Source organism: Rhopilema esculentum, chromosome 6 (genome assembly GCF_057945365.1).
Source record: "Rhopilema esculentum isolate cy_ngs chromosome 6, ASM5794536v1, whole genome shotgun sequence".
Lineage (NCBI taxonomy): Eukaryota > Metazoa > Cnidaria > Scyphozoa > Rhizostomeae > Rhizostomatidae > Rhopilema > Rhopilema esculentum.
The window spans coordinates 12046890-12067634 of record NC_142820.1 but is presented as its reverse complement, the minus strand read 5'-3'; the positions used below and the strand labels follow the sequence as shown (position 1 = coordinate 12067634).

At 35.3% G+C, this 20745-nt stretch overlaps 2 protein-coding genes across 4 annotated transcripts; both read right to left on the bottom strand.

Annotated features, from left to right (window-relative positions):
• Positions 1-1477: 1477 nt before the first annotated feature.
• LOC135686301 (uncharacterized) lies at positions 1478-5177 on the bottom strand. Its single transcript, XM_065202504.2, has 3 exons — positions 3370-5177; positions 2959-3043; positions 1478-2361 (listed from the first exon to the last, which is right to left on the bottom strand). Exons 1-3 carry the CDS (start codon positions 3876-3878, stop codon positions 1813-1815), a joined length of 1143 nt encoding a protein of 380 aa, XP_065058576.2. The 5' UTR covers positions 3879-5177; the 3' UTR covers positions 1478-1812.
• A 121-nt stretch (positions 5178-5298) lies between these two features.
• LOC135686508 (proton-coupled zinc antiporter SLC30A1) lies at positions 5299-19178 on the bottom strand. 3 transcript variants are annotated; one of them, XM_089108913.1, is made up of 11 exons: positions 19023-19038; positions 15848-15916; positions 14736-14990; positions 12980-13214; positions 12151-12489; positions 10668-10851; positions 10096-10139; positions 9411-9493; positions 8905-9087; positions 7908-8030; positions 5299-6918 (listed from the first exon to the last, which is right to left on the bottom strand). In XM_089108913.1, exons 3-11 carry the CDS (start codon positions 14913-14915, stop codon positions 6856-6858), a joined length of 1434 nt encoding a protein of 477 aa, XP_088965039.1. In that variant the 5' UTR covers positions 14916-14990; positions 15848-15916; positions 19023-19038; the 3' UTR covers positions 5299-6855. The 3 variants fall into 3 exon arrangements, with proteins under 3 accessions (XP_088965039.1, XP_065058823.2, XP_088965040.1); XM_065202751.2 differs by lacking the exon at positions 15848-15916 and having other exon boundaries at positions 19023-19178; XM_089108914.1 differs by lacking the exons at positions 15848-15916; positions 19023-19038 and adding an exon at positions 16918-16936.
• Between the last annotated feature and the right edge of the window lie 1567 nt (positions 19179-20745).

Genomic DNA, 20745 nt, shown 5'->3' with positions numbered 1-20745 from the left:
AGGTGCACGAAAGCAGCTCAATGGTGTGTGTCACAGCTTGGCACATATGACATTATAGATAAGCGCATCATATTAGATGACTATTTTAAATGTATACATATAATGCCTGCCGAAATTTCTTGGAACCCCCTGCAATCTTCATTGCGTCTACTCGTTTTTCTTTTTTTTCCAGAATGCAACAACTTCTACCCTTCCCCCTCCAGAAAATTTTTGAATTTCTAGACCAACAACATACATGTCACAAGAAATAATGTACTCCACATTGTTGCAAAGTGTCCAGGCTCGAACAGTAGGAGCCTGTTCGCGAGGAAGCACAGAAGATGTTGTTAAAAGCCATCACTTGTTGATCTTCTGATTGGAAAGGAATAATTCACATCGCTGAAACGTTCTTGTGAGTCTGCTTTATCGCTTTGAATGGCCAAACCATTTAAACTCTGTTTCGTCGCAGTTTCTGCTATGTTGGCACATCTGGTCAACGTTAGGTGTAATCTTTTTTAAAACAAATGCACTCAATGAATCTACTGCGTTAATTGTTCTTAAGGATAAGTAAATGATTAATGACCGGACGTGGACCAAGCTACCAGCCCCCCCCTCCCCTCTTCCGGCGATCCTGGTTATTGTAACAAGAAATTTCATCATTATTCTCATATCTATTTAGCTTAGTAGTTTTTGGCTTTAAAAAAACAGACAACAAGGCTTGGAGTATACAATTTTTCAAAAGATTTTGCATTTCCAATTTTATGTTGACTTGGCTTCCTGTATTTTGCAAGTTAAAAAACGTTGAATTGAAAAAAGTATTTCGTGAATTTATGCAATAGCAATGAAAAAAGTTTTTTACAAGATTCTTACACATTTTTACATTTAAGAGTTTTTAAATATTTAAAAAGTTTGGGTTAACGTCAACTTGCTTGAAATCTATTAACGTGAAGTTTATATACTCAATGATAATTGCTTTATTTGAAAGGATAATTCAATTCAGTTAATGAAATTGACAGCTTATACTTAGGTAACTCGGTACATTTATAAACAATAATTAAAAAAACACATATACACGATCAAAAATTTTTCTTAGAATTTTCGCTGCTCTTCGGCAGCCTGCTCAGTAAGAATTCATTTTTTTAAATAATGGTTTATAAATGTACCGAGTTACCTAAATATAATTTGTCATACAGCACACGAAAATATGAAATTGACAGCAATTGCTGGAAGTTATTGCAGATGTCTCCATTGCTTTGACAGATCCATCCTTTTGTCATTTTGATTCTACTAGAAATACCGTCAATCTCCTTGGAGTTGAGAGTTTTTGCAAACAAATGGGTCTTAATCTTTATTTTATAGTTTCTAATAGCTTAAAAATGAAACATTATATCAAGATTTCGAAAATAGCTTTTTTATTGTTCCTTTAAGCTCAACAAGAAAACGCTTCGTATTAAACCTATTAGCGTGGTAATTTAAAACTTTAGTTAATTCTGAATGTATTTGTCTGTATTTTCATTCAAATCGTATAATAGCTTTGATAAGCAATTTTATAGTAGATATGGTGGTTTCAATCCTCGATTCAAAGAACATCATATTCAAGAGATGCTATAGAACTGGACGCAGTTATCTACTATACGGTCGGTAAAACAAAACATTCATGCAAAAATGCTTTCACGTAGAAACTGACAATAAAAACAAATATTTCAAAGTAAAATCGTTATAATTTGAATATAATTAAAAAATTACAGAAGATAAGTCGTGCTTCAAGCAATAAGATAAAATAGAATATATTGCAACTGCAACATTAACAGATATAAAATCCCTTCGTTTCTGTTAGCGTCTGAAGAATTTCAGAATTTTCTGCTTCCAATTCAGCTTCTTCTCCGACTTATTCAAGGTGTCAATCATCGATGAATTCTTTCTCTTCATTTCACTAATAATTCTTTCCTTTTCTGCAAGTTGCTTCCTCAGATCCTCTTTCTCTGAGTCAAGGCTCTTCCTTGCATTCTCCACAAACCTTTCAACGCAGTTGTTGACACCTTCAATTTTGTCTTCCATCTGCTTTATGGCCTCATCAATGTCTTCAATCTCCTCATCGTGGACCTGCTTTCCATCGGCAATGATCGAATCCAATTCATATACTTTTGCAAGTATTTCATTTCCCTCTTCTCCGTAAATTTTGGCCTGTCCTTTAAGTTTCCTTTCTTGTTCAAATATGGCAGCCTCGTAATCGTCAGTTTGGTTTGCAATGCTTTTGGCTTGAGCGATGATCTGTTTTGTTTTTGTCTTCATATCGGCTGTGACGTAGGCTGCATTGAAGATGGTTGTCTCGTTGCTTGCAAGACTGTTCTCCATTACGGCAACTTGATTCTCGTAAAGTGACTGTAATTTAATTAAAGTTAGATGAAGAAGTGATATTAGAAAGTTTAAGAATTGTTTGATTATAAGAGCTATTCGATAAATAGCAACCTCTTTAGACACTGGTATTAAAACCCTACAGGACGGTATCAAGATAAGTTCCTATTTTGCAATTAGGCCAGAACAGCCAAACAAAATACTTTTTAATGATAGTGATTTTGCAATTTCAAAAACCCTTTTTGCATTGTCAATTTATCTAAAATTCAAGCAATTTGTTCCTGGAAACATTATTAATTTTTGTAAAGCTTTTTGGATGCCTCTCTGCAATAGCAGTTTTTGTCTAAGATTGACCCTGTAGAGCCATTTTCGCACACAGAAGTTGAGAAACATTCTCTTAAAGTAATTTATTCATTCGTTATTTTCCTGTCTTTTTAATCTAATCAAAATATCAAAGTTAAAAAGTTTATCTTCGTTGAAAGTAATCAGCAGCCAGCAAAGCAAAGATTGATTTACTAGATATCTTTATGAATTTTTTTCAATGCTATCAAAAGTTTTTAGTTTGTCAGCTTAGAAGGAAGGCACTGGCTAAATGACTCCAATTAAGTTTAAATTTCCACTTACATCGATTTTTTCGTATTCTTGTTGTAATTCTTTTTCGCCGTTTTCTTCTTCCCAGTGAATTTTTTCTTCCAGATACTCTAATTCACTAAAAATTAAATTTTATAATCGTAAATCTTCAAACATTTTTACAATTTATAAGACAAATGGAAAGTTGTCTTTGAAATGAAAAAAAGAGAGTGAGGTAGCTAAATTTCTTTCGATGCTAAGACAGATTGACCATTTCATTAGCCCCTATGGCTAATTATCTAGAAAGTTCTTTAAAATATATCATCAGTTTCTATCTAATATAAATTTAAATCAAAATTTAGCAATAAAAATTCATATCTGTTTAGTCCAGTTAGAAGTCGAGTTTGCCAGTTATTTCCAACGTCTTTGTTTGTTTTACTAGAAGCAGATAAATAGATAACTTACCACATGATTGTTTTATACATTGATTCCAGGCTGGCGATGTCATCACACTTTTCCATGTCCAACGCAGTGTAAGATTTTGCCCCCATCGGTTGCTGTTCTTCAGGAACAATATCAATGGCTTGGTCTCCACCCGGCTGTTGCTGCTGTTGCTCGTTTTGCCAGGAACTGTACTGGGGTTCAGCATAATATCCGTTGTACATTTCTGCGTTTCCAACTTCGTCAGTATCCATTGACCAAGAAGATTCAGGGTTCTGTGATGATTCTGTTGTCCATGTGCTACTCTGATTCCAAATGCCTTGAGGGTCGATGTAATTTCCCCAGCCAGCAAACCCGTAGTTCTCTGCTCCATTGAAGTTGGATGGATAGTTTTGATAATACGCTGACCAACTGTCGCTGTTTTCATACGATTCCGTGTGATCTTCCGTTGCATTTTGTTCAGGATTTGTCTCCTGCACATTTGCATCGTTTGTAAAGCCATAGCATTCGTCAGCGCCAGTATTCGACCACATTTCAGCTTCTCGGTTGACAACTGTAGCAATTTTAGTAGCAAAATTCAATTGGAATATGTATTCCACCGTGTATTACACTCAAAAAGTAAATCCGAAGTCCTCTCTCTTTGACGAAAGTAATTTTCTGATATTCTTTGATCGAAGATTTGAATTTATACAGAATGTTGCGATTGATTACGAAAGCTGATTGGATGATGACGTCAGATTGTATCAATCAACAGTTGCGTAATAGAGGCAGCCGGGGCCCGCAAATCTAAGGATTTTACAGTTCCTCAAAGATTCCCCAAAGATACAACAAATTTGAGGCTCACAATTATGATCATAAGGAAAACATTAAAGAAAAAAATATAGAATTTTAATCGACAGACTTTCCATTTACCATAAAGGTTTGGGGCCCCTTGAACTCGTAGTTCATACCCTGGATACCAGCTTCAAAGAAGAATAATATAGAAAAATTTTCTGCTGAGAGCCCCATAAAGTTTGCGGCTCTTAGTTTGTTTTTGTTTGCAATCTTACTTTAATTCGAATACAAATAATTCTAGTTTCTAATTACAAATCAAAAAGAAACTTGAATCTAACACGCAACTGTCAATGAACCAGTCCTATCTGCTTGTACTACGACTTTATAATTTCAATGTGATCATACAAATAGTTAGGAACATTCAATTTACCGGCAGGGCACCACTGGGGGGCTGGAGAGGGTAGCTGAAGCTTTTTCAAAGACAAAACCGTATTTTTTTATCATTTTTTATAACAGTTTATGAAATGAAATAAGAACAAATCATCTACTGCTTGATTTAATTTGATCTATTCACTAACTCATTTTGTTATATTTCAATTATTTAAATGAATTCAGTAGATAAATTTCTGTATCATTGCAATGTTTGCATTTTGGATGCGTGAATATGGCCTACTGAAAATAATCGAGGCAAAGAAGATGCACGTTCCTGTTTAGAAAGTAAAATCCTCTCAATCAATACAACAGCTTCTTGTTATTCACATCGGTGTGCACTCTGAACAAAAGGTCGCCCTTCCTCTCTTTCCCCCAATGTCTGTCACTAGAGTTTTAGCATGACTCATCCCCTCCCAAAATTTATCCTAAAAAAAATTATCAATGTTTTTCTGAGAACCGTCAAATTGTATATTCTGAGCGGTATAGTAATTTGTTAAATTTTGTCTTGGAGATGCATTTTAGCCATTCTAGAAGGCCTAATTTCAAAACTATTCTTAGCCATGGTGGGTCCTCCTATGTCACTAAACTTGATTATTAGCCCCCCAGGGTCAATTTTGTGAAGTCATCTCTGATTTACAGTAATTCATTTATTTTCATTAAAAATATAAGGTAGCATAATTTCAATCTTAATCAGACATGCATCTGAAACCAGAATCTAAGTGAGCAGCCAGCTTCTGAGATAAAAGCTTTGGTATCATGATTTCAATGTACAATGAAAAGACGAAATATAAACTAAATAGCAAATATCATGATCATACAAATAGAAATGATAATTTTAAACAATATTAACATGGTATTTTGTTGCTGAAAAATGCTACAAGATAGTTTAGAAATGTGAAATTAATTAAATGCTACAGAGGAAAAGCTGCTCAGAATTGTGTAACAATAGCATTGCCTGCAAATTTCTTCTTTTAGATAGAATAGAAAAAGGCATTCATTTTAGGCTAAGACAAAGCTTCTTTAAATTAGATATTTTTTTTATACGGTATACTTCAAAAGTCGAAGCTTTCATTAAGTGACTGGCAATAACATCAATAATGCCAATTTCACTCCAGTTACAACGATGTATAAGAATAGCACCGATTAAAGGAGGCTTAATTAAACACTTTTTTTTCATAAATAAACACAAAATATGTAAATATGAGAATATTTTCTGACAGAGTTTATCTTCAAACATGATTGTTTTATTTAGATTCATATTCAAGTGAAAACCTTTGATACTTTGGATAAATTAGAACCTCAGTTTCAGTGCACCTTAAAATCCATTGTCAGTCATTCTTTTGCTTTTAGAAGAATGATTACATTCTAAAAAGTTGCTACTCTCCGAAATTGGATAAAAGCGTGATGGGACCAAATGGATATGTACCAGATTTAATCTTATTTTTAAACACTGGCAGCTGCGTGAAGAGTCAGTGTTAAATCTGTTTTCAGTTCACAACTTAATAATCATTCTAGAAAAGAATTTTCGGACATTTCTATTTAATCTGTAAACCCGAGTGCAATTTGAAGTTTTAGAATCCAAAGGTCACATTGATTGATACAAGGAAAGCAGGACTAAATATCACCTAAAATTTTCCTATTATCATATTTATGATGACATATAGACTCCAAGTCAAAATGTTACCTAAAGAGTATAGACGGACAAAGAAAATTCATACACAGAAAGATTTGTGTCGCAACGAGATTTAAAAGTCGTTAGATCAGATGCTTGAACATTGCCAATGATATTCCATTAGGCTTTTTAGCAATTGAATTGTGGCTAGAAAGGTGGCCATTGGATAAATTTCAAAAATAACCTCAACAGATACACATTTGGCGAAAACCAACAAAATAGGTGTTTTAATCTTAGTCTAAGATTTATCGTAAACCTAATTTATCGTTTAACCTAATTTCTTAAGCAATTGCAACGTCACTATCTATTTTTGATCAAGTTTATGATCTGCTTTAAAATACGTTAAAAATTTATCATTACAAAATAAAATATGTTTAAAATAAAACTATGAATCTAAATAGTTTGTCTTATGATTTATTATCACAACTAAAATACACTTTACTTCTAAACAAAGATTTAGAGAATGCAAATAATATGACAAACTGTCTTATAGACATAGTGAGAATTTATCTAACAAGGTCTCAGCACCAGAATATATCTCAGTTAACCCTCCCAGTTTGTTCCTCTTCGATGACTTGATGGGTTAACAAGATGAAATTTACCATACGCACTTCGTTGTCAAGGTTGCTTGGTCAAATCTTACTTGCTTCATCATTTGCTGTTGTGTCCTGCTCTTTTGGCAAGCTTATAACGATCTGAAATTAATGAAACAAAATGATCGATGAAATGTGGCTGTACTTTTTCAACGAACGGTCTACCAATGTAAATTGAACAGATATAATATACAAGCATTTGTAGGACACTAGACCCAGACCTCTTTTTATGTAAGCACGTGTTTTATTTACATTTTATAAATAACCAGCGCTAAAGCTGAGAAAGCAAGTATGAGCTCTGTGATCTGCCCATTAAGGCCAACTAAATAAATATAAAGTATAAGACATTGTAACAGAGAATGAAATGATAATAAGGGTAGGTGTAATTCTTATAGCAGCTACAAACTCGCAAAGCATGCCAAGATGGCCTAGGAATGGTAAAGGGGCATGACGTCAGGGGATGACATAAATCTTTTTGGTAGAAACCAGGGATCGTCCTCTCCGTTATTAAACTATATAACAAAATAATTCGAGATATAGATTGTCAACCATGTTTGTTTAATCTGGCATATGCTTAAAGTGGTTCTAGGGAGATGAATCTTCATTGTAATTAGATGAAATCTCAATATTTTCCAAGCGAATATACGTGATGTGTGAAACACCACATAGCAGTTGTGCATTTTTCTAAGACTTTTTCTTGATAAAGATGAAGCCCTGTATGCCGGGGCGAAATATTTGCATTCGTTCTATTTAATCTATTTTGAAAATTTCTCTCATTAGATTCTCGTCATCGTTTTGGTTTGTTCGTGAATTTTATCTTTGTATTTAAACCCATCGCAAGATTCACAGAATCCGGCGGACAGCGTAACCTGCGGTTCTTCCTTCTAACACACTCTTCTTGATGCCGTGAAATTTCACTGAATAAAATCGACAAAAAGAAGAATGAATCGCGATAATTCAAGCAAAGTTTTCTGGCATCAGTAATGATTGTACACTAAAATTGTTTTCAAGTTAACCGTGATCTTGGCGTTCATCACTTTGGTTTTTTCCTCCTTATTCACAACTTATATCAGGTTTGTCTGTCTACTTACATCCTGTGTACTGCTTTCGCCTCTTGGTGCGCTTTCTTTTGGCTTGCAGCAAACACTGTCCTTGCATTGAAGGCTCTCGCATTTCAGCAAACATAACCCTTTTTTTGCAGATGGTTTAATCTCCTGAAAATCAAAGATCATTAAATTCGATGGCTCGATTTGACATCTATTTATATATATATGTCCTTGCCATTTTCATGCTAGGCAAACAAATGCCATTAGGGCTCTAGTTAATAGCACGCATTAAGGTTGTAAAACCTTGTTGGAAGTGATGATGTTATACTTTATCAAGGATGCACGCGAAACATGGCAAAAATATTTGATAGTTCACTGCACTGCAATGAAAATAAATTCTACACTTTCCTTTTTGCTACATATAAGCTATTGTAAGTGATTATTGTCTCAGGAGCATGCCACTTGCCATTTTTCATCGATTTCCTCGCATTTAATTCCCCTTGACAATAGTATTCTGTAGATTTCATAACGTAGAGCTTACTTTTTGAATACCCTTGAGGACATTTAGAATGCTTCACTTGATCCTAAAAGGTGTTAATCGTCATAGATTGGAATATTTTTCTTTACTTTCCATTATTAAATAGCATAATAATTAGTATCTGGCATGAAAAATATGCATCTAGAAGACTAGAGGAAGGAAGGCATCTTTTCTCAAATCTGAAGGAAACTAAAATCGAAGTTTTTATGTTGAAAACAGTCTCTTTTCTTACCCTCAAGATAACTCAACCCACAACCTCTCCTAAATCATTGCTATCTTTCATATTCTTCACGCTCTCTGTTTGTCAATTTTAATAAATGTGCAATTTTTTATATTATAATCGAACACAGTTTAGCATTAAGAGCATTGTAGAAACTTCTATCTAGGATAAATCCATTCAATTTCCTATAGACAGATCACACAAAATTATTTACTGTTGTCCTGATATCAATTTATGAACTGCTTTCTATAAGCTAGAAACAAAATATAGCCTTTTACAGTTACCTCAATAAACTCCGGTTGGATCGTAGTAGAGTGGATTCCTTCTTCATGGAAGAACGTTTTAAGCGATTCGCATATTTGCATGTAGTCACCACGTGATAGAAGCTTGAGGTGCAAAGAAGCAACGATTTTGCTTCCTGCTAGTTGCCAAACATGAAACTCATGAACTTCGACGATTGATGGAAACTAAAAAAAATAGTGCAGATCATTTTAGCTGTCATATTCTTGCTTATTGAGGTATAAGACTAAAGGGCATTCGCTTATTGATGCCTAAAGATGCCAAACTTTTCTTCCCGCAATTTTTGAAGTACAATGTTTGTCATCATATTTACAGGAATGATAAAATGTGGGGATCGAGACCTATCTTTTTTTAAAACCAATCTTTCGAGAAAATACTCTTTTCCCATGACTGTTAATGCTTCTTTAAACTCTAGTTGGAAATGGGATGCTTCAAAATTGATAGAGATTTTTAATGAAGACACGAATAAGACAGAAGGACTAATGAATACCTTTCCAAGCAGTTTTTCTTCAAGTTCATTAATTTGTATGTGTGTGGGTACCGTTTGCAAAAGTATCATGCTGGATTCTTTCACTAAAAAAGCAAAAATAAGATGTTGTATAAAGGAATTTTAATAGCCAAAATAAAATTAATTAGAAAACTTAAAACTGATAAAACATAAATATACATGGCTTAGGTAAATTGCATGTAAACGTCCAAACGGTGGAAAAAGAGGGTAAAGGTTATGGGAGTTGGGGCAACCGCACCCAAAATCGACAAGACTTGAAAACTTTAATTTGAAACACAAATAATTTGGTTTTTGATTTTTTTTAAAAAAAAAATCTTATAAAAATCTTCCGTATTAATACTCATTGCAAGATTATTACTTATTGCCGCGGACAGCATATCCTGCGTCTCTTACAGAAAATTAAAATAGGCCGCTCAAGCAATTTTGAAAATTCACCGTTCGTCTCAAACCGTTTAAAAGACCACTTTTGATAACTGCTTATGTTGGATGCATTTTAAACTTGATCTTCCAGCTGTAAAACCTGTTTGCTTTGTAGGAAGATGCACAAAACTTGACAATCGCATGAAATTTGGGTCAGGGTTCATTACAGAGATAAAATCGCCCTGGCCTATCACACATTTGAATAAAACTGAAGTACTGTTTATATCATATGAGAAACAGCACTTACATAAGGGCACAGAAGACTTGAGGATGATGGCAACCATGATGATACTGCGAAAAGGTAGAGAGAAAATCGTTATAATTCACTCCACTTTATTTTTATCTTGACAGTGATGCACGGTTTTAAGATAAGCAGGAAAATACTGTTGTAAAATGCTGCTGCAAAAATTATCATAAAGGGAGATCTAGAATAGAAATTTGCTCCAGATTACAGTAAAGTTTTGTAAAGATAAGACTTTTGCATTTTTGATATGGTCAACAGACAAAAGCCTGTATTTGTCGTGTCGTAGCTATAATACGTGCCAAAATTGCCTGGAACACTAATAAGCTAGAGCTTTGCTTTAACATTTTTGATTCCTTTCCTCTACTTTTTTTTCAGTCAAGGAGTACCCTGAACAGTTTTGACAGCTTGGACAAGTCACTCTAAAATCATGTTTTCTAATCTTGTACACTCTTTTATAGTAGACATAATCGTTTCTAGAAAAATAGCTGAATTGGCATTGGCAAGAGCTCATTTAAGTGATCAAGAACTTTGGCTGTGATTGTAAGACATGCAACAGGAAAAATTATATATAATACCTCATGCCAGGATCAATGTAAAGAGTCCATGTTCCCCGGCCATAGTATATAGCCAGTGCACTGCAAACCACAATTACTGAACCAAGGGCGTCACCAAGAACGTGCAAGTAAACACCTTTAATGTTCATTTGATCGCTCGAGTTGACTTTCTTAGGCTTTGACTCAGCTTCAGTTACCTCAACATCTGTGATAGATGGATACATTAATTAGAAGGAAGGAGTATATTGAATGCTGAACATTCTAGGCCATTAGGGAGTGAGGGTTCAAAAAAGTTGAAGATGAAAAATAAGACAGTTTTGTTCCACTTTGAGCTATAATGATGCGATATTGCATTTCCCCAACCAACTTGAGATCTTATCGACAAACTTATAACAATCTAAAGTGTCACATTCCTTCATCTTGTCTTTTTGTAAAGCTGGTACAATGTCTAACTACATCTCATACATAACCAATGTTGCACTTGTAAGGCTTGCAAGAGACACAAGTACAATTGAGCGATGAAAACTCTGAGATATTTCTCATTGATATATTTCTAAAGTTTGCATATGTTTTCGTTCGGGAACGAATTCCGCATTTGGGTATATCTGTATGTTAGAGCTTTAAATCAAAATACTTCATTGTTTATAAACGGAAAATTCTAAAAATATATGGACATTTTTTTATGAAATATTTTTCATCTATATTTGGTGGATTTAAACCATTAAATATTTAACACATTCCTATCGCAAGATATTGTAATTTATTCTTATTAGAACTGATTGTTTTATACTTCATTTAAAGTTGTCCAAAAGTGGTTAATTGCTAATCTCAAGGCGCTGTCATGAGTCCTGTTTATCCAGTTATTAACTTTCCTATTACAAATCATTCATTTCATTTTCATTTCATTTTAATTTCTTTGAGCACGGTAACCCCGTCAATCGATAGATTGCTTTTCAGGGGGCCGTGCATAAAACCTTACAAATTAAGTTAAAAATAAATTCGATGCCTGCTTGACTTCACAACCCAAATAAGAGGAAAAAATAGATGTGATTCACTTATATTTGAAGCAATCCTAGCTAGAGCGGTTACTTTCTTTCCAGCTTTATTACAAAGTTGTTAATATGTTTTTTTAGTCTAAGATGATCGTCCAATGCTACTTCTAAAGAATACACATTCATGCTTTATTGACAGTACAACCATTGATTGAATTTAAGATTCCTCTAAATCGGATCGATTGGCATTGAAAGATATCAGCTTGCTTTATCACTGGAAACTCTAGCATCCAGCGAATTCGAATGTAATGTTGCAGATTATTTAGAAAAGATAAAAATGATTGTTAAGGAAACTTTTTTCATAAAAGTGAGCGTATTCGGTATTTTTAAAAATGCAGGTACACTCTGTTTTAGCTACTGCCATTTTGCGAAGAACTCCTCTTGCATGTACAGGACATGGTACATTTGTTTTAACGAAAACGCAGAAGGTTGGAGAAAAGTAGATTTCTTACCTGTTGCTGCTGTGACACTGGTATTGGCTTCCTTACCATCTTCCGATGCCTGTAATGCAGCTAGCATCATCCCCATTTTGTACCTTGAGGGCGTCGTATGGATTATATTGTTTGAAAGGCCGCCAATTTCATTGTTTATATGCTCCTCCAAAGCTATGTCATTCCTATCCCCAACTTCCACTGCATCCTGGTCGGTCACTATCTTATTCACGATAACAACTGTTGTCAGCTCAGTGCTTTGACTACCGTGGCCCCCTTTGGTTCCATGACACTCATCTATCTTTATTTGGCCATGACTATGACCATGACCACCATGGCTATGACCATGGCCCATGTGACCTTGAGAGATATGACACACATAAATCAAAACTTGCACGATTAACTATCTCTTGACAGAACAGATACTGGCCATTTTATCTTGCACGATTGACTACCACAGAACAGACTCTATAATTACCTCTTGACAGAACAGATACTGGCCATTTTTCTTATTAATTCTAGATAAAGATATGCTCTCATTTACAAAAGCTAGCAGCCAACCCTTACGACCGTACATGATACATCTGCAGGATCGCTTTTAAATGCCAAACAAAAACATAATGCATGTTTTGCTCATAAAGAAAAAAGAAAATGAGATACTAAGTGATGCAATATCACAGGACCTGAAATTAATCGTCAGTTTACTTAACGAGAGATTCTGAATAATTCAAGTTTTAAAGGAAATGTTCTCTTCACAGTGCCATAATCTAAAATTACCCTAACCATTGCAAAACTGTATATCACATTTTATTACCAATTAATTAACGAACATCTATGATAAAATAATAACCTTGAAATATGAAAATTCCGAGAACGTTGATCAGAAGGCCGGCAGCACCGATTGCCAAAACAAGCAAAGGCTGGTCTATCCCTTCTGGAGTCACAATTCTTTTCAGAGATTCAACCAGAATAGAAAAGCATAGAGCGACAAGAAAAACAGAATTCACCAAGGCACCAAGAACCTCCGCGCGGACCCATCCAAATGTGTTCTTATCAACATTATGTCTGTGATCTTGCTGAGAAATCTGAAATGAAAGAAACGAACAAGTTGAAAGATGAAAATGAAACGGGTGGCTGGGTTGGATGGGGGAAGGGTTGATTGATGGAAGGGGTGGGGGAGGTAGGGGTGATTGATGAATGGGGTGGATAGGAGAAGTGTTGGAGGCTGGAGCCTCTGAATGATTCTCGAACTGTACTGAGTTACCTCCATGTTGTTCATATTATGCAATCAATACGATAGGCAGCCGTTCAACATGAATTTCGTTCCGACGACACAGAATAAGCATACTACCAATCGGTTTGCTTTCCCTTCCCCTCAAAAGGATACACTGGGCATTTTGCATTAATTTAGGGCTCTCTACCTACAAATGCACCTCAAACATGTATGTGGACGAAACCGGTGTTACCTGTTCTGTGAAGATATCTACGATCTCTGTTATGATCTAAAAGCTGAGATCGACAATATTGCAGAATGACTACGTCAGAATAAGCATAGTTTGGATGGTTTGAATACTGATAAAACAGAATAGATGTCAAAATTATTGGTCATAAACGACAAACCAACCGTACCCTTGGTCCACTAGAAGTAAATGTAAATAGAGAGCCAAGTGGCGGCGCCAGCCATTACAGAGTTGGAGGGCGCGGTCATTTGGATCACGCCCCTTTTGCCTAGTTTCAGTGACTTGTACCAGGCTAGCTTTCTTTAAGTAATTTGATATAGCCCCACCCAGCGCCTTTTAATCCGTTTCTAGAAGAAATATGTATACCATAATTTCAAAAAAATGGGGGGGGAAGGAAATTACCCCCCATACCACCCCTTGAAGCCGCCACTGAGAGAGCCTATCAAACGAGGTCAAAAGGTGAAATATCTTGGAATTACGGTCGACGAAAACCTGGCATGGAATGAACAATATAATAGCCTTGAAGGCAAAATAAAAAATATCCTCTCGTCCCTGCTGAAACTAAAGAATATATTCTCGCAATCGAAACTGGATCAGGTCTATAAGGCACTGCTTGAGAGTCATTTGAGATACAGTGATGAACTATGCGGCAAATTGTCAAACACAAAGCTCGATCATCTTCAGCGTTTACAAAACAGAGCGCGCACGCCAATAGAAGGCTCAAGATTACAGGACATGTGGAGCTGCAATTTTGGTCTCAAACTTGATAAAATTTGACAGGGCAGTTGTGACCTACAAAATAATAAATTGTATCTGCCCAGACAATTTGAAAGGAAGACTTATCAGTAGATCCCACACCTAGACACCCCAAGGCAAAACCTAGAATTCTCCAAAAGGAGTTTCTTCTATTGTGGTGCACAGACATGGAATAAAATCCCGTTACAAATAAGAATGTGCTCCACGATAACCACGTTCAAACAGAAATTAAAGGAATTCCTGCAAAATTAGCATTCTTTCCCAAAGCACGATCCCTAGGAAGGCCAGCATTATATGATCTTTACTTTTTTGGAGTTAGTAGATGATAGGGTTTTTGTGCTTAAATATGATAAATAAGATAAATAAATAAATGCTAATGTGAAAACCTACCTTTAATGCGAAAAACCCGACAAAAAGCGACACTACATCTGACAGCATATGAAAGGAATCGGCAACAAGTGCCATCGAATTCGTCGCGTAACCTACAACGATTTCGGCAAAAAAGAAAGATGTCGTAAGCCAAATCATTGTTATTAGGCTCATTTTTTGACTGCAACATGCTCTCGCCATATTGATTATCTGCACTGCACCAATCCAATAAATTCAACTTCAACTCAGTATAAAAAGTCTTTATGTCACTGTGCTCTAGAAGAAATAATGGATTTTTTATAAAAATACCTCTCAATTTTCTAAAGTTTTTATTTTATGCTTGAGATCAAATGGCATCATAAAATGGTTTTTATTACATTAATTGTTCCACATCTTTATACTATGAATTTTTTCTAAGACCGCTAAACAACAGTTTTGTAAACCATTTAAGTTGCAGGATTGATTTGCTGATAAAATTTGTCCTCTAAATCATTAAATCTCTAAACAGATGTTGTTCATTTTCCAATTTTTTTTATCCAAGGCTAGACATGTTTCCCGCGAAGTTATTCTTATTTAAACAAATTAGACGAAGCACGTAATACACCAATTCGACTTACAGCCTCATTTCTGCGTTAAATCTACAATACAAGCACAAACAATCTGAAAAAATTGTATCCAGCCAATAATGACGATAAAGCCAAATCTGAGCATAAAAAGGTCGTATGTAATGAAATTTGGAGAAATTTCCGAAGTGGCCGTAGTTGGTGTCCTAATTGGTGTATACTTGAGAGAAGCAAGTAACCAGTCTCTCATAATGTCAAGAAAAATTTTTTCTGGCCATACTTTTTAATTCAATATGGCGCCAATAAACAATGCTAAAAATTGATAGATATTATGTTTTTGATGCAAGACGAAGTAACTATATTAGATCAAACTATAAGGAAAAATTATGAAAAGCCACGTGAAGGCAACCGTAAAGAGAATTTGGCCCACTACAGCTCCTGCTTTTTCACAATCGATGAGTACCCTTTGAAAAGACACCTAAAATATCTACTCTTTAGAAACATGTAGTCAATCTCTAGTATTTGTAACGATTTTTTCTTAAGAACATCGAATGAGTGGATTTTGCTTACTTTTAGCTTTGCATGAACTTTATTTTAGCATTTTTTCTTGCTATCTTATGCATCCAAGACTGCAAGTGACTAGAAATAACAGCATGACTGTAGTATGAAGAATTGATTAAAAAATTGAATTTACTGGTTATTAGGGCTCTTGGCGGTTAGTAGAGCCAAATAAGATGTCCTAGAATTCAGAGTTCAAAAAACCTTCAGGCACATTGTCTCTCCCAGGCATGTCTATAACTGGCCCCTTCAGGTTGTACCCTCCACGCAAATGACTCCAGACTGTCAGTTCAGTTTTAGCTGTGAACAAGCTTTAGCATTTTAGTGTGAGAAGGAAGAACCGCAGGATAGGCTGTCCGCCGGATTCTGTGAATCTTGCAATTTGCAATTTATTTCGTGACATTGGATTCTCGTCGTCGTATTGCTTTGTTCCTGTATACCTTTCATTTAGCATTTTAACTTGCAACGCTTATTTTCCAATCTTTTCATTGCATTAAGTTTGTTTCTGACTTTGCCTTCTAGTGTTGAATCAGGCGAAATATCATCCAATAAGCTCAAATTCATTAAGTATTATCTTCGCTTTACCATTGACCAAAACAGGCTTAGCTCACTGGTTTCAATATCCATGGAAACTGAAATTGCCGAAAAACTTGACTATATCTCTATAATTAACCTTTTTACAGATGCAAAGTCTTGAGAATTGTTTTGTTAACTATCTAGACAATTACCGGAAGCTATTAGCGCTGTTAGAGTTACATAAAGGGGTTAATACTATTGCTGCTTCTACCTTACTTTATTTCCAAGGCTTTTGCGACTATTGTTTCTATTATTGAAAGGCTTTGACAATGGAGAAGCTGAATTGCTATTTATCAACTTTTGACTAAGTTATTATCTATGGGCCCGTAAAGTCATTGGCCCCCGGGTCAGTGACTCCCCTGACCCCCCTCTCCTCAGCACTGCGCACAGGTATAAGAAGTTTCATGTGATCTCATGTCCGCCGCTTTTCCTTTCTGAAGAATTCAACTTAACTATAATGTAAAACCACTTTATCTAACGAGAGTTTGTTGTCATAGTAACTATACCTTTGGTAAACGGAACACAGGCGACAGTGTCAGAATGCGGACATAAGTCTTCTTGGAAATGTTGTTTTTATTCCCTACGTCATGCAGAAATATTTGCTTTCAAGATTAGACAGGTGAATTTAACCAGGATCAGAAGTGGCACCAGAAATCTTCTGACAGAGGGGTTTGAGCTTCCGACAAGGGGGCTAAAATGACAAAAATATGCAATTTTTGTACGTTACTTTGTCAAATTTGCTCCGACCATAACCCAAAATTTCCTCTGATAGGGGGGCTAGATGCTTCCGATGGAGGGGCTGTAGCCCCCCTAGCCCTTCCCTAGCGCCACCACTGACCAGGATGAAGAAATATTTTTTTTGAGGCAGGGGCACATGTATGCAGAGTAAGGGGACCTTCGTGAGGTAACTCTAAATCTTTTCTGAAAATTGGGGTATGTACACAACTCCCTGCTACAGACTCCAACCTCTATCATTTTGATTTTTATTACTTTAACATTCTTAAAAGTTTGTTTTAACAATAGCACTAACCATGCAATACATGGACAAAAGTATTGCAACACCAAATCAAAATACAACCAAAAATGTGAAGTTTTGCAAACCTATAACTTTACGCTGAAACATTGTCATTCAAAAATAAACATAAAAATGCTAAACCAGGCAACAAATTTTTGAAATTTATTGAGGATTTTGAAATACTTAGAATTACAATATTAACGTAAAAAATTAAACAGTTATAAGAAAAATTATCTGCAATGGTAAAACCAAAATTTTGACAGGATAATAGCGAGTAGTTGAGCTAAGACTTAGTTTAGGTCGAGGGGCAATTCACTCTTGCAAATAGCGTACGAGATTTTCCCTAAAACAAAAGGATTTCCAGGGATTTTCAGATAAAACAATAGGATTTTCACAAAAAGTGTACGAGATTTTCTTGGAGTGATTTGCCCCTCGGTTTAGTGCCCTTTCGATTCTAAAGATTTCAAAATGATTTATAGAAAATGATAGCAAAATAGTGAAAATTTAGTAAACAACAAATGAAGTCATTAGTCCCGTCTTTTTGCCCCGAAATTCTCCAGCTCAACCTGGGAGCTTTTTGGGTACGGTTAAGTCCATATAAAGTGGTAAATCGTCAACTAGCAACGAGTGAGTTTATGAGGTGAAGTCCTCGGCCTTCCCAAAGACCTTATCTTAGTTTAAGCAAATATTTTGTAGAACTAACAAACACCAACCATTCACATTTTGCATTTGCATTTCAAAAATAATTAACGAGAAATACCCTGTTTGCAAAAACAGCTCCATAAAGGCCCCATAAAATGTACATAAGCTCGTTTTTTTGTACATCTGTCTTTAACGAACAGGCGGAGGTCACAATTTCGTGTCATTTGACTGGGAATTCCATAAGTAGCTGCCACGAAACGACGAACTGTCGTTGCCACAAGTAGTAGTTTTAATTTGAGGCAATATCAACTGATTCTTTGATGTTATCAAGGACGCATTGAGCTTTTCGTTCCTGACTTTTCTGCAGGCTAAGCAGTATATCGCGTGCTGTTGTCTCAAAACATTCTACTGCAAAAACGAACAACATTTTATAATTTCAATTCGAGCACCGGGAGGTGAAGAAAGCTCATTCGCAAGGCTGCCCCCCCCCCACCCTAACCGTAGATTTAATACGAAATGAACCAAGTGGTAGTTGACCCCAGAGTTGTAGATCGTTTTCATGGAAGACACTCAGTTTTCAGACAGGGTTAGAAAACTAAGATAGGTATAAAACGACAGAATAACAGAATAACGAACTGATGTTTTTGTAACCTGAGGAAATCACCGTAAACAGGTTTTTTAGAACTTTGAATCAAACACGACCTCTTTATTCAATTGTAAATTCCAATGTTTATTTTGCTTGTAAAGCGCACTTAATTGCAGAACTGACAGCAAATTTCCAAAGCTCTATACCACTAGAATTTGAAATGAGATTTCCTTGTGTTTAGTGAATTTTTAAGCAATTTTACACCGTTGGGTTGCCTAAATTGCTAACGGCACGAAATTCGTATTGCAATAGTTAATGGCGGTTGGAAGAAAAGCAAAAATTGTTATTTTACGGAAAAAAAAGCTCACCTTGAAATACCTTTGAAATGAACCGGTTGGTAACTTCTTTTCTTTCAAGTGTAATTTGAAGCCGCGGATCACTTATTTTCCTTCTTCAATGACGCTCGATCTGGAGGAAAATATGCTTGGTGCAGGATGCAAAATTTGTGCAACGTGCAAAAAGCCACAGAATAGAAAGCAGAATAACAGGAAACTGGGAAAGTTTCATTTTACACAATTACACTGCATCGAAATTGTATTTCAGCACTTAGATCGCATCAAAATAGATATTCGCATAAGAAATGATTATTTGAGAAAATTATCTCTGCTTTTCAAAATCGGAAGCTGTTTCCTGTTCAAAGGTTTTCCAAACAAACTGATTTATTTTAACGTAAATCTCATGCCCGAGATAAACATTGCAAAACAACTACAATTATGATATAAAAAATTACCGAAAACGTATTGAATTCCTTGGTTAACTGAATATCTTGAATAATCAGAAAGAATGTGTAATGACGTGAAACAGCAAAAACATATACAATGGTAAGGACCAAAGGAAAGCAGCTGTAATTTCATTAATCATAAGAACTGTGATTTTCATATAAATGAAAATAATTTCAAAGGTCAACAACATTCGTGCTAGGCAAACTTTTTTGGAAAATTTAATGTAGAAACGGTTAGGTATATCGATTATTTGATAATTACTGAAACTTTGGGATACTGAAACTATGGTTACTTGGGATTATTTTTGGAATTAAAAGCTTGTCCTGTAATATGAAGCGAAATTCTACTATCAATTGAAAGTTAACTTCAGAAGTGAAAGAATGTGAACACACAAGATTATTCTCCTGAATTTCTTTATCTTTATCATATTCATTTTGAGTGCAATTCTTACAATCCTACAAACTGCTTTTAAACATCTTCCGTAAACAATTATCACAACCTCACGAGAACAGAATTGCTTTCCGTATTCAAAAGAGGGAACTTAATGGTTCTTTACCATGGTTGGAGGTATGAATATGACCATTGACCATTTGGCTTGAACTTATGACAACAAGAGCACATTTTGTTCATTCCGAGCTTGATTTTTCAATTTTTCAAACCAAAACAATGTTGCTGTGGAGCAAATCCCACCTTTGCCCGGTAAAAATTCCCTTTTCTTACAAAGAAGATTTTTCAAACTAGGTTCTAGAGAGTTCTTATTGTTTGGTACAAATCTCAGAGCCCTAAGCAGAAACACAAACGATTTATAAAATTTCTGCATAGAAATATCACCTATTTCCCACCCCGGTCTACCGCCAAAGTTACCTGATATTTTGCGCAAACAAATCACCCAGCCATCACCATGGGAAAATTGTTTTTTCTAAAGTGCTAAGCTTTATAATTGCCTCCTCTACATTACCGTACATCCATTTGGCCTTTTCTGAACCGCCTAGGCCCTTTCTGAACCTCCTTCCTCCCCATCACAGTCAATGAAATTCAAACCACTTTTGTGAAGCCATTAGACATCGGTCTATAGTTTTGAAACCAAAATGGGCAATAATGGCCACAGTATAGATTTAACATCTATGAAAAATTAACTTTTGAAAAGAAACAAAGGCTCACATTTTGGACAGTCTTGAAGCCTCGAAATCTTAATGAGACTTGAAAACAAATTTTTTGAACAAGGCATGATAAATTTAGAAATCTTTTTGCAAAATCATATTTAGTTGCAATGATCATATTGGCCTTGAATTTTGTTGCAAGTTTCGGG